A 20,043-nucleotide genomic window follows, 5' to 3' on the forward strand; every position below is an offset into this window, starting at 1 on the left:
ATTTATAGACAGTCTGCACATTCACAAACAGGCAAAGTGATTTGCAAAAAGAAAACAAAACACCATAAACACATGTTCAAATGCTTTAATCCAAGTTAAACACAATGAAATCCTTTTTTTCTACTTTTTGCCACAAAGTAACTACTCCAGAGCGTTCTAGTATACAACAGAAATGTTGAAAATTGTTACTACGACTTCATGAAAACTGGTCAAATTTGATTTAATGAAGAGTTTGTCTGAAGTGAGACAATAACTTTATTAGGTTCATATGATGTTCAGTTTTTGCCTTCTTGAAGGACTCCTTTGCAGTTCACGCTGTTATATCACCACCTTTGTTTAACACAAGAGAACATTTGCATCAAACAGAACCAGCGATGAAGAGACAAAAGTCTCTCAGCTGTCAGGTGGGATAGACTGATCCAGAAGTCCGTTTCTGTCATGATAATTCAGTCCAGGGTGTAAAACACTGCTGTTGCCCTCGGTAAGTCCAGTGAAACCCTACAACTTCTTCCCTTTATGTAGTCTGTTGAAACGCCAAATGTTTTCCTTTCTCAGACGTTTCCAATACTCCCAAGAGTCCGACTCGAGCTCGTTCAGCTTTTTGGCCGCTCCCAGGTTTAACTGGAACAACCTGAGTGAAAGAAAAGAAAAAAAAGAAATGAAATATCACAACTACAACAACAACTCACAAAGAAGTTCCCCGATTACTTAAGCAGTGAGTCGATATGTCTATGATACAATATCAACTAATATAAAAACCAAAAGCACTCATGTTTTGGAAATGGCCAGCATTCATAATCACTGCAGGTAGAAAGGCTGTGGAGGCCTTTGAGTTTAAAAATAGATGTAAAAGTTAATTCAATATAAAGAAAATTACCTACAAATGGCACAGATTTCACACAACTGCCAGCTTCTCCTAACAAGTTCTGGCCGATTGCAGACTTTTTGCTGTAAAACGAAACATCCACCAAGCTCAAATTTTGAAAAACACTGCACACATTTTATGTTTTGTCCTTGATCTCGCTAAGCTCTCCTTTTTTCCCCTCTTCTCTTTTCCTTCATTCTCTAGCTGGTCACAGTTAGATGGCTGCCTCTCCTCAAACCTGGCTCTACTGGTTTCGTCCTGTTTAAAGGGAGTTCTCCCTTCCTGCTCTCGCCAAGTGCTGTTCATACGGTATCGTCTGATTGTTGAGGTTTCCTCTGCAATAAAGACCTTGAAAGGCCTTTATCTTTTAGTTTAAAGCAGCTTGAGGTGACTTATGAGTAGAAATGCATTTTATATTATCTATATTAAAAATACAGGCTTATTTTCTCTAGATTTCTTTAAACGGTCTTCAGGAATTTCAGGAATAGTTCTCCGGGCTTCTTGAAGGACATTCAAAGCTCTTCTTTGGATCTTGGCTGGCTTTTGTTGCATTCTCTGTCAAGATGATCCCACACTGTTTTAATAATGTTGAGTTATGGGCTCTAGGGAGGACAATCCATAACTGCATTTTTCAATCCAGATATGCTTTTATTGCATTGCATGCAATAAAAGGTCTCATCTGTTAGCTAGCTGCTAACCCATAGTTTACAAATGGCTGTGAACACTCACTGAACCTGGAACCACTTGTCGAGTGTCTTCATATACTTTCATGGACACAGAGCACAGCGTGTTGAAATATGCTATAGATGTTCAGCTGGTCCAGGTAGTTTAGCTAATACCTCTTTGGGAATCCCAATGTTGGTCCAAAAATACAATTTTATGCCTCTCAGCGCATTATCTTTGGCATTTTTTTGTAGATTCAGCTAAAGACATGGGAACAAATGCAGCATATAATAGTTAATCCCTTGCCTAAGCTGCTTTTTGTCATGCTTGAATGGTTCATGAGTCTCTGTTAAGTGGCTTAACAAAAAAAATGGGGCAGGGGGGACAGCCAATGTCCAAAGAAAAACTTAGAAAAAGTTCCCTGGAGAAAAAACGAAATACAATAAAGACATATAGTCATAGTCCCAACTCTGTGCTTCACTATTAAGAATAAATGTACTGTGGTATAACTGCTGAACAGATGTATTCTTATTACAGTCTGTGAGCTGCAAGAGGAACTCATATTTTACTTGATAAAGCAATGCATGTCTTTTATTCAGAGATACTGGTGTAAGTAGTTCCCCATTCACTGCCATCATTTTCAGAGGATCGCACCGTGGCTCTGATTAGTGGCACGATGTCTCATTCTGTACCTCTCGATCACTGCTGCAGCTGTGTTTCTGCTTTTAATTTAATCACTGATCTTCCACTTTGTGTTTCGATCTTTATAAAGATCTGGTGTTCACAGTCATTTCAGGAGCAGGTCTATACATTTGGACTAAATGGAAATCGCACCTGCAGACAGATTTGTTTCAGGAATCACAAGTTTCCTAAGTTTTATATCAGTTTTGGAAATTTTTTGAAAACCAGTAGACTTTTGAAAAATGCCTATTAATTAATTTAAGCTAAGGAGGCACAACCAGCTGCTGGAGCCAGATGTGGACTTACTTTTCCCAGAACATCACACCATTTATTTGTTCAGTAAATGGGTGAAACTTCCACTGGATGTGTGTACGATGATGACACAACGAGGGAAAACATTAAATAAAAACTTAACATAACGTGCACTCTCACCATTCAGGGTACTCCTCGGGAGGCTTCAGCTTGGGGTCTTCCCCTTGTTTGAAGATGTTGACCCCTACTGCATGAGATGTGAGTCTGACAGGGTCTTTACACACTTCTGGACCTTTCAGTTCCTCTTTCATCATGCCTTTACCCTTTCCCTTAGCCGCTAAAAGATGGAGGAAGAGATTTGTGACACATGCGTTAAATTAGACTCATGTGGAATGAAAAAAAAAAATAGCCACACATTTTTAATTTAATGTGATCTAAATGACACATGCATCGACATCTCCCCTTTTTGTTTTTATATAATCGCACACAGTAAAGTAAACAAGCTTGGCACACAGATGTCCTCTTTACTCACCAACTTTCTTAGCATATCCACATGTCTGTCCTCTGTTTAATATGCTCACCCTGCACAGAAACGATGTGTTGTTTCCGCTGAGGCACTGCGCTACCGGTGCTATCCGTAATAAACTGTACCGTAACATTTTCACTTTATTTTAAAAACGAACTCCACCATGCTACAATTTGACATTCAGTTTTGCCTCAACTTCCGCTTTCTGCCTCGTATTTGGCTCGTTAGAAGTAGAGTACAGCACCCCCCGTGGCTGGGAAGAAACACCGCAGGACATTTTCACGCATACTTGGGTCGCTTCCTTTCACCTTCCGATAGGTGGCAGCACTGATCCGTCTCTGTCAGAGCAGAAAGCAGAAGAAGACGACAAACAGCTTCTCGAACATGTCTGAGTACGCTACAGTCCAGAAAAGTGCCCTGAAATTAAAGGGTGTGGGAGATATTTCGGCTGGGAAAAAGTAAGTCTTAGTAGTATCAGCGCTTAGAAGAAAATGTACGAAAAAGACATCTCTGTTAAGTCGATGAAATACTTCAAATTATGTGGTTGTGTTCGTACCAGGCTATGGTTAGCCCTTTTGCTAGTAGGAAAACAAACCTCTTTGTTCACTGAACGTGTGTGGATATGAGTAATATTACGTAATATTTGAAGAGGCCAACAAATATGAAAATAACATTTAAACGCATGCTTCGTGGCCTCAGAGCTGTTGATAGTAGAATTATGGACTGTAATAGAAGGGGTAGCTAGCTAGCTTGGCAAAAACAAAACGACCGACTAATATATACTTTCTTTTGTACGACACTGGACACACATCCCTTATAAATGTTAAAATCTAAAATACACAAAACCAGCTGAATAGTTAGTTGTTCAGAAAACAGGAGACACAAGGTTTTGAACGCTAAAGACAGATGTGTGTTACGTAATACATGATTACTGCTGTAGTTGTGGGACTGTGCAGGCCTTAAGTGCTTACAGGATCTTTGTGTATTCAAATGAAACCTGTTTTTAGTGGTATTTGACTAACATACTCAAAAAAAACTTGAATGGTATGTGCAGTACTGTGCAAGTCTTGTGGCACCTCTCATTTCTTTGTTTTTATTTTTATTTTGCCGTAATTGTTTTTTAGTTGTGTTGATAAAATAGTTGGCCAGGCGGTATGAAGGCATTTCAAACGTTTTTATCTCACCTTAAAAATAAGGCAAATAGAAAAGAAGAAGTTGAAAAAAGAAAATTCATCTACAGTGGATGAATAGTATTTGAAAGTGTTGTCCTTAAGAACATCCCAAAAAGACCTGATACAGAACCTGAGAGATGGCCCTTCGGTGGATCCATCTACTGTTTGCTGAAGCTTCATCAGAATTGTACTCAGTGAAAGGGTGGCTGTCAAGTAACCATTCTCAAAGAAGGGAAATGAGGGGGGGAAAGGCTGAAGTACATCAAATTACTCAAGAAGTGGAACAAAATCAGTGGCACCAGGTCTTATGGAGTAAAATGTGAAATTTTTGGTCCAAATTGTTGTTAACATGTGTGGAAGAATTCAGGAGAGAAGTTAAAAATGGTTTCATTTTTGATCCCAAACACACAGTTAAACATTAGTAGTCACCATTGGTGTACTCGATTAAAAAACATTGCTGCAGCTAGTTCCAATTTTTCTGGCAAAACATTTTTGAAAAAGAGGAGTGGCTCAAGACCTTTGCACAGTACTGTCCTGCATGTACATTTTCTTGCACAGAATTGGTAATAAATTATGAGGTATAATAATGGTGTTTCTCTTATTTTTTAGGAAGAAGAAGAAGAACAAGGAGAGCAAGCATCGCATGGAGCAGGTCGTTACCAGCCAAAGCGATGAGGAGGTGAAAACCAAGAAAGTATATCTTGACAAAAGGACACCGGCACAGATTGCTTTTGACAAGATGCAAGAGAAACGGGTGAGTTCTTTTTCTCCAGCGTTCAAGTGATTGAATTGTGAGGGGAAACAAAGCTAACATAAGTATTAATAGATTGTAGAAGTTTCTGTTTAGAAGGGAATTATTTGTAAGGTTGGGTTCAAATTTGGCACTTTTCAGGACTGGAAAAACAAACTTGAGCTACTTGAAAACTGCAGCCAAATCTATTATTCTCTGAAGTAAATTATCTAAACTCAGAATCTCTTTTGTTGTTTGGGGCAATATTTCCTAAAGCCATCTTTATTGTCAGTATCATAAATTATAGCAGGGTTTCAATAACAAATCTGCACCAGGTCTGCCAGTGGAAAAACATCAATTGGTAATGATGTTTCACTAAGGTATTGATAATATTACCTCTAAGAGACAGCCAACAGTCTTAGCACTGTACAATAATTCCAAACTAGTATAGTTTTGAAATACACATTTGCCTAATAAGCAAATTCCCAGTTCATTTCTGAAAAGAGACCCAAATCCCTTTGGGAATGGCATCCAGTGTGAAAATCTGCCAAATCAACTTTGGTGCTACCTGCTGCGGTGACCACTTGTGAACAAAGAAGCATCCAAATCTTGACTTGTTATGTAATCTGAAATAAATTCTTATTTTGTCTGTGTGTGTGTATCAATCTTACTCCCACTAAATCCAGTAGTCTGTGTTAAGTGTTTTGGCTTTTTTTTTCTCCCCTCTGACAGAGATTTAAAGATTGTGAATGTGTAAAACGAAAGTTCTAATGTAAATTGTTTGGCATTAAATTTCTCTCCATTTCTTTTTAACAGCAAATGGAGCGGATTTTGAACAAGGCATCAAAGACCCACAAACACAGAGTCGAGGTAAGAGCTTCCTTAACTCGGCCTTTCAGAGAGATAGATTTAAGACAACATTTACATAAAACTTAATATCAAAATTGCATATTTCTTAATAGAAACAGTTTGTGACATTATGTTGTTGTTTATCAGGATTTTAACCGTCACCTGGACAACCTGACAGAGCATTATGACATCCCCAAAGTCAGCTGGACCAAATAAAACCGGAGCAAATGTTCACTCTTGTTTCATCACTTGTACAAACTGTTTCTGCACCACGTTTTTTGAAATGTATATTTGTTGTTTACAATTAAAATTCATTTGATTTCACCTTCATACTTTGGCTGTTGTAATCCCTGGTGTTTATACAGCAGATGTTTAACCAATCATGCTAATGTGCGTGCATGTAAGCAAGAAAAAAATTGAAATAAGACTGTATTTATTTTAATAAATGCATTTCATTTAACGGACACATGGCATAAATGGCACACATCGTGTAAACCAAAACACACGAGGTACAATGTTATGTAGTGTTTTGAAGCAACCACAATGGCACTCCAAGCTGCGATGGTATCGACTACAAGCTGAGGAGGAGTTAAAAGTATTCTGACTCTGGAAGGAGAAAAAAAAAAAAAGGACTTTACATGTTTACATGTACAAAATTAAGTCATATTGATGACGAAGCTTTACTGCTGCTACTTCTTAAAACATTCCCTGTTAAGACACAAAGATAAAGGTGTGTAGAGCTGCATCAGCTGTTTCATCCATACCAAAGGACCATGACACAGTGCACTTTGAACTCTACCAGTATGCCAGATATTACGCAAGTTGCGTCATACAACAGTATGCCAGATTTTTTGTTGAGAGATGAAAAGTTCAGTTTCCAAAAAAAATGCTTACTCAGTTCCACATCTGATTTACTTAAATACTCTTTTCTTTTGTGTAAAAGAGTTTTTGTTTGTTTTTCTTTTCCTTGGGTTGTCAGTTTACTTTGGCCCCAGCATGTCACTTGGCTTCACCCACTGGTCGAACTGCTCTTCGGTCAGATAGCCCAGCTCCACGGCCACAGCCTTCAGGGTCGAGCCTTTCTTGTGAGCCGTTTTAGCGATGGTGGCCGCCTTGTCGTACCCGATGTGTGGGTTAAGCGCTGTGACCAGCATGAGGGACTCGTTCATGAGCTTGTTGATCCTCTCCGTGTTGGCCTGGATGCCCACCACGCAGTTGTTGGTGAAGGAGACGGAGGCGTCGCCGAGCAGCTGTGCGGAGTTCAGCACATTCTTCACCATCATCGGCTTGAAGACGTTGAGTTCAAAGTGTCCGTTGCTGCCTCCGACGGTGACGGCCACGTGGTTCCCCATCACCTGGGCTGCCACCATGGTCATGGCCTCACACTGGGTTGGGTTCACCTTGCCCGGCATGATGCTGCTTCCTGGCTCATTCTCTGGTAGGATGAGCTCTCCAAGGCCTGAGCGAGGTCCTGACCCCAAGAAGCGGACGTCATTGGCGATCTTCATCATGCTGACGGCCACAGTGTTGAGAGCCCCGCTCAGCTCTACCAGGGCGTCGTGAGCTGCCAGGGCTTCAAATTTGTTGGGAGCGGTTACAAACGGCAGGCCTGTGAGAGAAGCAACGGTGGAGGCTACCTTCTCAGCAAACCCAATGCGGGTGTTAAGTCCCGTTCCTACAGCCGTGCCTCCAGCTGCCAGCTCATACACCCTGGGCATGGCTGCCTTCACCCTCTCAATGCTGTATTTCACCTGCTGGACGTAACCGCTGAACTCCTGGCCCAGCGAGAGCGGCACAGCGTCCTGAGTATGTGTGCGTCCAATTTTGATGATGTCTTTGAACTCTTCAGCCTTTGAAGCAAGTGCGTCGTGCAGAGTCTGCAGGCCGGGTAGCAGGACCTGGTGGACCTCAGTGGCTACTGCAATGTGCATGGCCGTGGGGAAGGTGTCATTGGAGCTCTGACTCTTGTTGACATGGTCATTGGGGTGAACTGGATCCTTGGAGCCCAGTTTCCCTCCCAGGATCTCAATAGCCCTGTTGCTGATCACCTCATTGACATTCATGTTAGTCTGAGTTCCAGAGCCAGTCTGCCATACCACCAGAGGGAAATGATCATCGAGCTTACCGGCTGAAACCTCATCTGCAGCTTGGACGATTGCCTCAGCTATTTTTGGATCCAGGCCGTACTCCTTGTTCACCTGAGCAGCTGCTTTCTTCAGGACACCAAAGGCCTTGATCACTTGGATGGGCATTCTCTCACTTGGTCCCCCTATCTTGAAGTTCATGGTCGATCTGACAGTTTGGGCCCCGTAGTATTTGTCGGCCGGGACCTTGAGCTCCCCAAACGTGTCCCGTTCAATCCTGTAGTCCGAGCTGGCCATTCTGGACGTGCAGATGTGGAGTTTAGAGGTAGCGCTGAGCCTCTGCAGAGTCAGGAAGTTGCAGTTAAACTGCTGAACGCGTCCTAAAGACCGAAACATGGCTTCTCATTAGAGGTGATTTCGGGGGGAGGTCAACGTCGCTTTCCACATTGTAATATGTCATTGGGTGATCAGGAAACTGATCGGCGGTCAGCCAATCGCGAGGCAAGAAAGGCGGGATTTCCGCTGTGGCTGTCGTATCAAGAGAAAACGAAGAGACAGCTTCATCCGGATTAATGAAGCTTTCCAAACATCCCACAACTCTATTTCCGGTGCGACAGGGAAGTCTGTTTGACTTAAAAGAATAAAAGTCAAGAATTTAAATAATTCAGTCATTTAAAATTGAGCGTTTAATCAAACCTGAAGACGACTTTTAAATACATTTTGTTGTGAAATAAGTGATATTGGGTATGTGTGAAGCTTGTTGGGATTGATGTGCTTATATTTTTACTTTTAAGAATGTCTGTCTTACTTCACGTTTCTGTGTTTTACTATTTGAAAAGCACAAATTATAAAGACTCTTTATTGTCATTATACAAGCATAACGAAAATGCAGCTACACCGCCCTTACATGGTGCACAAAATTTCAGTAACAGCCAAATATACTGACATGTATACGCATACACATATTCACAGGTTTAAATAGTGATGCAGTGTTTAGTACTATAATCTCACAGCAGAAAGTTCCCAAGTTCAAATCATTTCACACATCTGGGGCTTTCCTGTGTTGAGTTTGCATGTTCTATCCTGGTACACTGGCTTTGCTCGACAGTCCAAAGAGGTGCATCTAAACTGAACACTGAATGTGTGCGTAAATAGTTTTCTGTGTCTATCTGTCCAGGATGTACCATGCCTTACTTCCTATGACAGCTGGGAGATTGGATAAGCAGAAGAAAATGGAGCGATACATACTTCCCCACATATGTATGTAAATGCATGTATGTATTCAAGGATATTGCACGTTTACAGACCATGAAATATGCAAATAACATAGTCATAACTATATGTCTATAGTATGTCTGAGTATGTAAACATGTGGAACTGAACTGTATAATTTTGCATATATGTATTTAGTTTGTGTAAATTTAAGCTACACTCTTAAAAAGATATTTTCGTGATTTTTCTTTGGTGGAAAACTAGAATTTGTTTAATCGCGACCAAAAAATGTTTATATGAAGGAAAAGATAATTTACTGTTTAATTGAGTCGTTTTTTTAAAGTCTTTTCTTTTGAAGTCTAACTTGGCACCCTGGAGCGGAAACGGTTAGTACGTAGCGTCTGGCTTCACGCAGCTTCTCGCGGTAACGTTAGTATACTGTTAGCTTGGTAGCTAACACCACCGTTTCCAGGTTTCGTGTCGACCTGAAAACATCAAACCAAGAGAGACACAGAAAGACTGCGTATCTTAAACCTTTTTAAACCCAGGCTGTGAGAAGAGAAGAACAATGCCACACAACTTCCAGCCCGGAGACCTCGTCTTTGCTAAGATGAAGGGATACCCCCATTGGCCAGCCAGGGTAAGCAAGCAAGCAAGCAACGTTAACAGCAGCAGCAGTCTGAGAGGCGGAGGAGGGGGTGGGCTGCTCTGCACGGGACGCTGTAGAAGGTTCTCTGTAGATGTTCTCCACTACGTTTATGGATACAGACAAACAGAAAGCGTAGGCTTACCTCTGCAGGGCTGACAGGCTGCAGGTGTGCACAGGCCCACTGTCAGCGTATGAGCGGCAAAATTTGCATGAGATGCTCGTGGCCTAACCTACACGGAGACGTTCACCACCCCAGCTAACGTTGTTTTTATGGAGATGACGTTTAAAAAAATTGTGGATTTTTCCCCCCTCCCCTTTTTAAAAACTTGCTGATATTGTAGAGCATATTTCCCTGCTCATTAAAATGGATAAAACGACTATCAGGTTGCGTTTGTTGTTGTTTTAACTGCTAATTGCACAAATGGCCAAGGGGCTGACCGTTGAAGTGGCACATTTACGGGGATTCTGATGAGCAGAAACAACTTTCCGAGCCACAGTTGTGTGTTCAGTCCTGTGTCTGCAGTGAATGTGGGACATGTCATCTGTTTGCTCTCTTCACTGAAAATCATGCTTTTAAAAATTATGATTATTTTTTTTAAACAGATTGAAGATGTGGCTGATGGAGCAGTGAAACCACCTCCTAATAAAATCCCCATTTTCTTCTTTGGGACACATGAAACGTAAGTACACAGAGACTAGAGTTAAGTGTATTTGCAGAACTGTTTAATCTTGGGTGGATGCAGGTGTTGTAAACCTGCATATTGGCTGACATTCATTAGCCATGTTTACTTTTTCTGGTTAAATTTGGTAGTTCCAGTTTTGAATTTAGGCTCTGGCTCACCTGTTTTTTATAAATCCCCTTTGGTAGAGTGACGTTGGCGCATATAACTACTTTGATGTGAAACTACTGTTAATTTGAGTCAGTCTTAGTGCGCAGTATGTTTCCACAAGATGTGTTGACATATTTGAACTGGTGAGACACACCATCTGTTTGACAAGATGGCACCTGCAGTATTTTAATCTGTCACTAGGTGGCACAGTGATCTGCTTCAAAGTCTGGAGTGGAACACCAGCCTTCCTAAACACAAGTATAAACATCCTGTTCATTACTGAAAGCCTGGGACATCAGATTGTTTCCCGTCAGTTTGCTTCACGTTTTCTTTATTTTCTCTGTTTTCAAAGAGCATTCCTCGCACCAAAGGACCTTTTTGCCTATGAAAAGTACAGAGAACGATATGGGAAACCCAACAAAAGGAAGGGATTCAATGAAGGCTTATGGGAGATCCAGAACAATCCACATGCCTCCTACAGCGCCCCACCTGTAGTAAGTCTCCGTCATCTTCCCCAAATCCTGAAGCACGCATAATTCAGCATGAAATGTAAAAGATACTGGAAGCGTATTTGTTTTTTCATAACCCTCATTTGGGTGATTTTTGTGATCATAGATTTAGAATCTGCAGGATGTACTTGGTAGCGACTGGTTTGATTCAAATGAATCTACTTTTCCTTTTCATGAAAAATTCCTTGTTCAGACTTGGAGAGACTGTGGCCTGTGTGACCTTTACCAAAGCAGCTACTGTTCTTCACCAGGATCTTTGCTGCTTCTCCCCTTTTTGTCGCCCTGTTCAGATATTTTTTATTATTGTATTTTATTGTGTTTTGTCTGCAGCCAGCTAGCTCATCTGACAGCGAGGCTGAAAATGCAGGAGGAGGAAGCGACGAGGATGACGATGAGGAGGACGCCCCGGTTCCTCGGAAAGCACACACAGGAAGTGAGGTTGATTCAGATTCTGGGAGTGAAGACAGAGGAAGGGGGGGCGGAGGAGGAGGAGGGGGCGGAGGAGGAGGAGGAATGAAGCGAAAGCCACAGGCTCCTAAGGTAATTATACGAGGATTATATTGTTAGTGGATGTGTGTCATTGTCCAGTGATTTGATTTAAGATTCACTCCTGTTGTTTTTGATGTTGAGCTTGATTAAAATTAATGGTTTCCTTGGTCACAGTTTGGGCCACAAAGGAGGTTTTTCTGGCACCATACATGACCAACTACCATCAGCAGCAGCCAAGTTACTGTAACAATTTGTCATTCATGAATAGTTACCGAGAATTTGAAGAGGTGGAAGAAGAGCACACATTTTCTGGTGGCTTTTTTTTGTTATAGCCGATGTTGTCGCAGCAGTGACGAAAGCTTAATGAGCCAGAAATAAAGGGATTTGTCTGCATGACTTGAATATTTGAGCAGTGAGATTATTTTTATATCTCAAGTGACCTGTTCAAATTTTCTGTTTTCTCACAAGTACTTTTTTTTTTTTTTGTTTCAGCGGCCTCCTCCTCCAAAAAAGGCACGAGGCTCATCGAGCGACCGAGATGAAGAAGAGAGTGGATCTCCTTCTGAATCAGAACCCACACCTTCGGAGTCTGACTCTGGAAAAAACAGTGATCAGGTAATAACATGTGCGTACGCGCGTGATTGTGGAGGAGTCTGACGCTCAAAGCCACTTTTGGTTGCCTCTCATTCACAAATGGGTTGCAATAGCTGCGTGTTTGATTTGGTAGATTTATTTATGTTGGATGCCCTTCCTGACACAAGTCTCACCACTCAGTGCCAACTTGGTAGCACCTCTGTAGTCGCTATTTACAAATGAAATGAAATTAATTCACGGTGCATTCACGGGCGGCACGGTGGTTAGCACTGTTGCCGCACAGCAAGAAGGTCCTGAGTTCAATTCCACCATCAGGCCGGGGTCTTTCTGTGTGGAGTTTGCATGTTCTCCCCGTGGGTGGGTTCCCTCCGGGTACTCCGGCTTCCTCCCACCGTCCAAAGACATGCAGCTTGTGGGGATAGCTTAATTGGATAATCCAAATTGCCACTAGGTGTGAATGTGTGAGTGAATGTGAGTGCGGATGGTTGTCTGTCCCTGTGTGTTGGTCCTGCGACGGACTGGCGACCTGTCCAGGGTGTACCCCGCCTCTCGCCCTATGACAGCTGGGATAGGCTCCAGCGCCCCCCGCGACCCTTGAAAGGATAAGCGGAAGCGAATGGATGGATGGATGAAATTAATTTCTTTGGTCATGGTGGCATAAAAACTGCACATACAGAACGACCAGTCGGAGTTTGGTGGGTTTTGCCTCAAAGTAAGGTTTTAAAGCTTTTTTTTTTAGGTGCAAGGTGCAGTAAATTACAGCTTTATTCCAATTAATTTCCCAATTTTCTTCCCATTTTCCAATATGGCTTTTGATTGGCTTTTTCAGGGCAGGGAGGAGACAAACCGCTGTTGTGTATTTCTTTCGTGTCTCTCTCTTATAACGTCTCAGCTGCGAATCATTTGATGTTTGTTTTTCTTCAACAGGATTTTACTCCAGAGAAGAAATCTGGTGGACGAGGTGTGAAGAAAGCAGGAGGCAGAGGGAAGAAAAAGGTGAACCAGAAGGCCCCGTCACAGAAAGAATTACCTGTCACAAAACTTGGTGTCTTCTCTTTGCGTTTCCAGCTTTCGTTACTTTTTCTCTGTGACCTTGCAGAAGGCTTCGTCCGACTCCGATTCAGACTCGGGATCGGCATCGGAGAAGAAAGTAGCAGACAGCGACTCGGAGGACGAGAAGCCTCGACCGGCTCTGTCTGGCTCAGAATCCCAGTCTGGCTCAAAGTCTGAATCGGAATCAGATCCTCCCCCGCGGAAGGGCCCACAGGCTCGCAAGAAAGGTGCGAGTTTAGTTTTGCTCTTTTATTTACTACAGTTTCATCTACAATCGTAGCGATGCAGATAGATGTTTAGAAGGATGTTTAGAAGCCATTCTTTGCTCGTGAGTTAGTGCAGAGTTTTTCAAAGTCTGTGCTTGTGTCTTTCTGATTCACAGAGAAGCCGGCGCCAAAGCCTCGAGCACGGAAATCCAAACCTGCGCCGGCAAAACGAGCGCCTTCATCGTCCTCCGACAGCGAAAGGTCAGGCTGCTCCCAGGATTTCTTCTTAACGATTTATGCACCACAGGTTAATACAGTAAGAGAAATTCTACTCCATACATTAGCTTGGCATAATTAAGGTTACCTTGCCCTCCCACCTCTCGCAGTGATAGTGAACCCGACCGCATCAGTGAATGGAAGAAACGAGATGAAGAACGCAGAAGAGAGCTGGAGGAGCGGCGAAAAAAGGAGGAAGCCGAAGAGCTCCGCCGGCTACGTGAGCGAGAGAAAGAGGAGGAGGAGAAGAAGAAAAAAGACAAAGATAAGGGTAAAAAAGAGAGTGACAGTGACAGCAGCAGTAGCTCAGATGAAGGTATAGACGATCACCCGTTGAAGAAGTCCAAGAAACCCCCCCCACCACCTATCCCTGCGCCCTCAGACTCTGATTCTCCGCCACCAGCTGAGGTACGTCTGTTAACATAAAGTAATGTTTTTGCTTTTGTTAAAGAAATGGGATTATACGTGATACTTTCCCATCAAAAGGTAAAGAAGCCACCCAAAAAGCTAGACAACCAGAAGAAAGCAAAAATAAAGAAAGAAAAGGAGAGGAAAGAACGAAAAGAGAGAGAGCTGAAAGAGAAGAAAGCCAGACGGTCAGAGGAGAGGTCCAGAGCGAGGTGAGTGCCCAATGGGGAACAGACGACTGCATGCACACCTCATCAGGAGAAGCTGATCAAACATTAATGTACACGGATCACAGAGATTCCTCTCTGTCTTAGGTCTAAGCCTGAAAAGCTGAAACGCAAACCAGAGAAGCTGCCGGAGAAGAAGGTGGAAAAGAAAAAGGGTCAGTGACTCTCGCTGTTGGCTGAAAACATGCAGTGTCATTTATATAAGAGCGAGAGACAAGTTCAGTTTTGTTTTCATTGTCAAGAACGGATGAAGCGATAATTTAGTACTTTGTGTGTTTATTTGCAGAGCCGTCACCTGGAGAAAGGCTACAGAAGCTTCATACAGATATAAAGTTTGCACTTAAAGTGGACAACCCAGTGCGTAACACTTAAGACGATGATTAATATGGTCACATAAATGTTTTGGGTTTCTTTTTATTCTGGCATGAAAATTCGGTTTGTGTGGTTTTCAGGACATAGAGCGATGTCTACAAGCACTGGAAGAGCTCGAGGCTGTTCCTGTCACCAGCCAGATCCTACATAAGAACGCTGAAGTTATTGCCACACTAAAAAAGGTGAATTTGTTTTGTATTGCTCCACTGTTCTTTACTTCTAGGTCCACAGCTCCTTTTGGTGTTTAAGCTGGAAAACCTGTGCTAAAATTTACTCAAGTAAACACAAGGTTGGTTGAGCAGTAACTGTTTTGCCCTTGTGTTTTTATTCTTAAACACTTGTAGAGTAACTTTGCTAAGTCACCGTTCAAAATAATACTTATTTATTTGACACTGGGCTTTGATGCAGCCTGTCCAAAACAGGGCATTTTGGTTCCTCTGCCTTTAAGCCAGTTTTTAAATATTTGATTGGCTAACTTTGAGCAGTGTGAAGCTTTGGCTCGTTGGGATTACTTACACACACGCTGACATCAATTGTTTGAAGTTTGATCAATTGTTCATGTGTATCATCTCTGTAAAAGTATGTACATGACAGGGAAATAATAAAAGGAAAGGCACGAGTCTTTTTTGGGAGACTCATTGGCCACTTTGTTAGTTCCAACTTGCTGTGACAGTGCTGGAGACTCTTCTGCTTTCTAAACCGCCTTACTTCTACATGGCATAGATACAACAAGGCAGGAACTCCAGCAACACTTTAAGGTAAAGAGGAACAACTTTATTAACTGACCAGCGTGTTTCGGCTTGTGGCTTTCATCAGGGTCATAATAACAAAGAAACCAATTTGTGTTTAAATAAAGGACAGGAAACAGAAAAAAGGGGAAAAATGTTTTCAAATGAACCAATCACACCTTCACAGGTAAACCAGCTGACGTATAACAGGTTGGTATTGGTTAATTGGTTAATTGGTTAAGTCACAGCTCAAGTGGAAATTGGTGAAGTTGTTGCTATGGATACGACAAGGTCGGGGGGCGGGTTCATTTCACTGCAGGGCAACCTGCATGTGGCGAATAAAATTTGAACTTGAACTTGAAGGTGCAGCACACGATGGCATCACACAGTTGCTGAACATCTGTAATGCAAATCCTCAGGAGATGTGCTCAAATGGATTGAAATAAGGGCTGGGTATCGTCACTGATTTCTAGAATCGATTTAATTCGATTCAATTCGATTTGAATCTGGGAAATTTTGACAGTCAGAAATATTATAATTCAGATCAGTACATTTACATATTTTTGTATCTATAAAAAGGAAGCTGACACACGCAAGACTTTATCAAAGGTGTAAGCATCACAGCAGATGCCTTTGTGTCAAAGTAGCTAAAGATAAAACACAGAAAAACATGAAGGTTTTCCTGGCCTGGGATTTTATAAAAATATTCTGCAGTACATCAAAAACGAAAGAAAACCATTAATCAACACATGAACATTACCTCTGAAGTTACAGCGGTTTTATTAGAGACACGGCTAAGTGTTTTGCATTTTGCATAATTTTAAAAAGTTTAAATTTGTTCAGTATTGAACGGCAGAAATTGGGTTTTCTTTTCGGAAGTATATAAAACGAAAGAAAAAAAAACGTCGGCCGACAGCGCTGTAAACAACGGTAGACTTGTGCGTAACAAGCAAGCAAATAATGAAGAAAACAGATTTTTAGACGGGAAACTGTTCTTGAAGTACAGAGAGAGAGAGAGAGAGAGCTGTGCATCGTGGTCGAAGCAAAACAGTAAAAGTCAGAGTGAATTCATGACGATGTTTATGTGAAGTGTAGTTTGGATCTTCTTTTGCTGCTGGTTCGGTCAATATTGTTTGGAGAGACATCAAACTAACAGCTTTAGAATCAGCGCATAAAGGGCGTGAACACAAAGCGCGGACCCGCCGACAGATCAGAATCAGCGAGCTGTCGGCTTTCAGCCCCGACCGTGAGAAAGGCGACATCTCACTGGTTCTGATCCGCGGGTTGCGCTGTGTGTTTAAGTCTTTGTGCAGAATCCGTGTTCCTGCTCTCATTTACTGTCTTAGCTGTTTGGTGGTGGTTGAAATTTTGTGAGATTTCACCAGAGATTCTGGCATTTCGGGCAAAATAAATTTATATTAAAAAATCGATTCAGGATTTTAATGAATCGATTTTACGTTATCCAAGCCAGAATCGATTTTAATCGATAAATCGATTATAAAAACCCACCCCTAATTGAAATGTGGTGACTTTTGATGACTGTGAACTCAGAAGATGGGTACAGCCCGGTCATCAAGCGACAGACATGTTCAGCAGCCACATTGTGTGTTTTCTCTGTAAACCATAGAGATAGATGTGTAGGATCCGCTGTTTCTGAAATACTTAGGCAAATTCATTCAGTACCCAAAGTTACTATAGTTAACTAAAACTGTACTAAATATGGAGAAACTGTATATGGGGGAAAAACATTGTAGTTAAAAATAAAAACTGGATTTTTGGAAAGATTAAAACTGAAATTATTGAGAATTTGGAAAACAAAAATAAAATGAAAACAGAGAAAATATCCTTACGTTTAGTTTTTGTTAGACCATTAAAGCCTCATCAGGGTTTAATGGTCATGTTTATTGAGACTTTGGACATCTACGAGACTGAGAGTCAGCTGCTTTCAAAAAGTTCACTATTTTTGTTGGAATACTTGTACTGATTTTCCTAAATCTTGCTGCTAGTAGATGCCCTCCATACAGTAACAATTAAAAAAAACTAAAGTCACTTAAGTCTCCCTTCTTCTGATGCTCAGTTTGAACTTCAGCAGGTCATCTTGACCGTGTCTGCATGCCTCAATGCACCGAGTTGCTACCATGCGATTGGCTAATTAGATATTTGCTTTAATGAGCAGTTGAACAATGTACCTAATAAAATGTTCAGCAAGCGTATGTTTAGCAATCTACCTGTTTTTTTATTTGAACAAATTCATATAAAAAATGTTACCGGACTTATTTGACATGTTTGTGTTCATTTTAGATCCGGCGGTATAAAGCCAGCACTGCAGTCATGGAAAAAGCTAGCGACGTCTACAACAAGTTAAAACTGCGTTTTGTGGGCAAGGCGGAGGTGGCAGCTAAACCTAAAACTGAGAACAAGGAGCCAGAGAATGATGAGGAGAAAGAGACAGAAAACACAGGTAAAAGCACTCGTTTGGCATTTACTAAAATCTGGATTCTACTGTTTTCTACATTTTCTAGTGCACTTTCTTTGGATTTATCTGCTCGCTTATTTAAATCTGATTTTGCCGTGAGCAGATTCCACACCTGTGAATGGGGAATCGGAGCAGAAAAAAAATGACACAGAGGGAGAGGAAAAGCCAAAGTCACCCGTACAAGACGAGAACAACGTTGATACGGCTTCAAGTCCAAACAGGTGAGCGTCACACGTAAACCCACCTGTGACAGGATGCGAGCTTGGGATAAAAGTCACATTTGGGTCACATTAGGAAAAATGTGTCTCGTTTGCCATAATCAGATGATGTCATGTATGATGTTTTCAAGCATACTTGCTCTTCGTTAGACAATTAAACATAGGGAGGGGCGTACCATCTTAAATTGCCTGTGATTGGTCACAGGACCACAACCAATGGGAATAATATCCAATCAGAACCATATCTCATACAGGACAAACAGTTTATAAATAAATAAGAACACATCCTGTCAGAATAATCAGAGCCTAGAAAGACAAATAAGGGAAGGTAAACATGTGTCAGGCAACGTCTAACAATAAAACTCGATACATTTGGTTAGACACACATGAAACCTACTCACTCGTTCACTATGTGCCTGCTATATAAAGTAAATAAAATTGTATGAAAGGGTTTTGAAAAGCACGCTACACAAAGTATTTAAAGACACCTTCGGTAAGACGTCTTATGGTGCTGTCAGGTGTAGGGAAACTCCTAAAGAGGCACCTGGATTGTTGGATGCATGACATTTACTAAATAAACATTATTGGGCGTAATCTTGTTTTACGTGTATTGTTACGACTCTGCGATCCTCTTCAGGCGAAGCCCGGACAGCTCGGCCGAACAGCAAACGCACACGTACGAAGAAGAGGACAACTCGATCTCTGCGGAGACGGAACAACCTGCCGTCGAGAGCTGAAAGCATCCCTCGCCGACCACTGCAGTGGACCAAGTGCTAAAAGATGGTGGCCTCTGTTTAACATGACGCAGTGCTGCTGGCCCAACAACATTGCAACACACACCCAGCATTTCCTACCTTATGTTACTTAATTGTTCATGTTTTAGACATTTTTGTACTCTAACCATACCAAACCAGAAAAGGCCCATTTTTAGTCCATTTGTTCATCACATCAGAAACGACATGCTTATTAGTGAGCTAGATAACGGCACCACGCAACACTCTTTGGTTTCCGAGATGTACTTTTTCTTTTCTACGACACTCTGCCCGTCCTGGATCCTCACTCCAAACTCCCGCCAGCTCCTGGCTGCTTTCTTCTTTCTAAAATCTGAACTTTGGTCTTTCATACTGTGTGTATGTCAAATGATTACATTTTTAGCTCTTCTATATAGAGCAGGGTAATATGAGATGAAACTGAATCTGATGAAGAAAATGGGAAGAAATGAGTTGTGTTTTTGTGTGTGTGTGTAGCTCTTACATCTGTTGGCTTCTTTCTTTTTCTTTTTTTTATAAAGCCTATAAAACATCACAAAGGCCTCCTATCTGTGTTTGCCATAGTGGGAGGGGTAAAATGCTACTTGTCTTTTATGTTAAGTATTTTTTTTTTTAATTCTCTGGTCTTGATCCAGTGAATCCAGTCTGAAATGTAAAGAGTCACTTAAAACTGTTTTCTGGTTGAGGTCCACCTACTGTTTTTATAGCCTCGTTTTCAGATAGATACGGTTTTGTCTAAAAATAATAATCTATGTGGAGTTAAACACCTTGTACTCTCCTCTCCCCTAGTGTCTGCTTAATAAATGGAATAACGCACACATTAAAAACAAAAACTGCCCTTAAAAGCTAATGAGATCTCATGTAGCTGCAGCCTTTTTTTTTTTGACATGTTTTTTTTCTGTCATGTGCATACAGCCGGTGTTTTTAGTGCTATGTAAATTGGTAAAGTATTTCTATCACTAGACTTGAATAAAAATATCAGCATGGTTTTGGTTCTACTACATTTTTTGGTGTTTTGACCTGCCACATTGACAGTCGGGGCTCTTCCATGCAGTCATTATTCTCACATGCTACACTGATTGTGTTCTGGTAAGTGGTTGAAATATCAGTGGAGTTGTTTAACTTTTTTAGGATTAAGAGAATAAACCTTCTGGCTCATAACAGACGCTAAGTGGGGAGGACGGGGTGGGTGGGGAGGACGAGC

The 20,043-nt window shown here is 41.6% G+C and overlaps 4 protein-coding genes across 4 annotated transcripts; 2 read left to right on the forward strand and 2 right to left on the reverse strand.

Annotated features, from left to right (window-relative positions):
- Positions 1-69: 69 nt before the first annotated feature.
- mrpl54 (mitochondrial ribosomal protein L54) lies at positions 70-3,252 on the reverse strand. The gene is made up of 3 exons (XM_084922096.1): positions 2,994-3,252; positions 2,642-2,798; positions 70-631 (listed from the first exon to the last, which is right to left on the reverse strand). Exons 1-3 carry the CDS (start codon positions 3,118-3,120, stop codon positions 499-501), a joined length of 417 nt encoding a protein of 138 aa, XP_084778222.1. The 5' UTR covers positions 3,121-3,252; the 3' UTR covers positions 70-498.
- Positions 3,253-3,316: 64 nt separating this feature from the next.
- Positions 3,317-6,068, forward strand: fam32a (family with sequence similarity 32 member A). The gene is made up of 4 exons (XM_084922097.1): positions 3,317-3,445; positions 4,769-4,913; positions 5,706-5,759; positions 5,886-6,068. The coding sequence occupies exons 1-4, from the start codon at positions 3,372-3,374 to the stop codon at positions 5,952-5,954; spliced, it is 342 nt and encodes a 113-aa protein (XP_084778223.1). The 5' UTR covers positions 3,317-3,371; the 3' UTR covers positions 5,955-6,068.
- Positions 6,069-6,160: 92 nt separating this feature from the next.
- Positions 6,161-8,301, reverse strand: fh (fumarate hydratase). Its single transcript, XM_084922095.1, has one exon. The coding sequence runs from the start codon at positions 8,216-8,218 to the stop codon at positions 6,719-6,721; it is 1,500 nt and encodes a 499-aa protein (XP_084778221.1). The 5' UTR covers positions 8,219-8,301; the 3' UTR covers positions 6,161-6,718.
- A 1,123-nt stretch (positions 8,302-9,424) lies between these two features.
- On the forward strand, positions 9,425-19,826 carry hdgfl2 (HDGF like 2). The gene is made up of 16 exons (XM_084922094.1): positions 9,425-9,674; positions 10,287-10,363; positions 10,866-11,007; positions 11,353-11,562; positions 12,004-12,126; positions 13,033-13,101; positions 13,205-13,385; positions 13,541-13,625; positions 13,751-14,048; positions 14,127-14,260; positions 14,363-14,430; positions 14,562-14,632; positions 14,728-14,829; positions 17,677-17,836; positions 17,955-18,072; positions 18,707-19,826. Exons 1-16 carry the CDS (start codon positions 9,603-9,605, stop codon positions 18,804-18,806), a joined length of 2,010 nt encoding a protein of 669 aa, XP_084778220.1. The 5' UTR covers positions 9,425-9,602; the 3' UTR covers positions 18,807-19,826.
- Positions 19,827-20,043: the final 217 nt, after the last annotated feature.

This window comes from Perissodus microlepis, chromosome 23 (assembly GCF_051167445.1).
Source record: "Perissodus microlepis isolate ML-2025 ecotype Zambia chromosome 23, ASM5116744v1, whole genome shotgun sequence".
In the NCBI taxonomy this organism is placed as follows: Eukaryota; Metazoa; Chordata; class Actinopteri; order Cichliformes; family Cichlidae; genus Perissodus; species Perissodus microlepis.

Excerpts from the sequence above, each read along its gene's own strand:
- mrpl54 (XM_084922096.1), bottom strand. The coding sequence starts at position 3,120 with ATGTTACGGTACAGTTTATTACGGATAGCACCGGTAGCGCAGTGCCTC. Across the intron at positions 2,799-2,993 it reads TGGATATGCTAAGAAAGTTG|CGGCTAAGGGAAAGGGTAAA; the intron begins GTGAGTAAAGAG and ends TCCATCTTTTAG. Across the intron at positions 632-2,641 it reads CCCGAGGAGTACCCTGAATG|GTTGTTCCAGTTAAACCTGG; the intron begins GTGAGAGTGCAC and ends TCTTTCACTCAG.
- fam32a (XM_084922097.1), top strand. The coding sequence starts at position 3,372 with ATGTCTGAGTACGCTACAGTCCAGAAAAGTGCCCTGAAATTAAAGGGT. Across the intron at positions 3,446-4,768 it reads GATATTTCGGCTGGGAAAAA|GAAGAAGAAGAAGAACAAGG; the intron begins GTAAGTCTTAGT and ends CTTATTTTTTAG. Across the intron at positions 5,760-5,885 it reads CCCACAAACACAGAGTCGAG|GATTTTAACCGTCACCTGGA; the intron begins GTAAGAGCTTCC and ends GTTGTTTATCAG.
- fh (XM_084922095.1), bottom strand. The coding sequence starts at position 8,218 with ATGTTTCGGTCTTTAGGACGCGTTCAGCAGTTTAACTGCAACTTCCTG.
- hdgfl2 (XM_084922094.1), top strand. The coding sequence starts at position 9,603 with ATGCCACACAACTTCCAGCCCGGAGACCTCGTCTTTGCTAAGATGAAG. Across the intron at positions 11,563-12,003 it reads GAAAGCCACAGGCTCCTAAG|CGGCCTCCTCCTCCAAAAAA; the intron begins GTAATTATACGA and ends TTTTTGTTTCAG. Across the intron at positions 13,626-13,750 it reads TCGTCCTCCGACAGCGAAAG|TGATAGTGAACCCGACCGCA; the intron begins GTCAGGCTGCTC and ends CACCTCTCGCAG.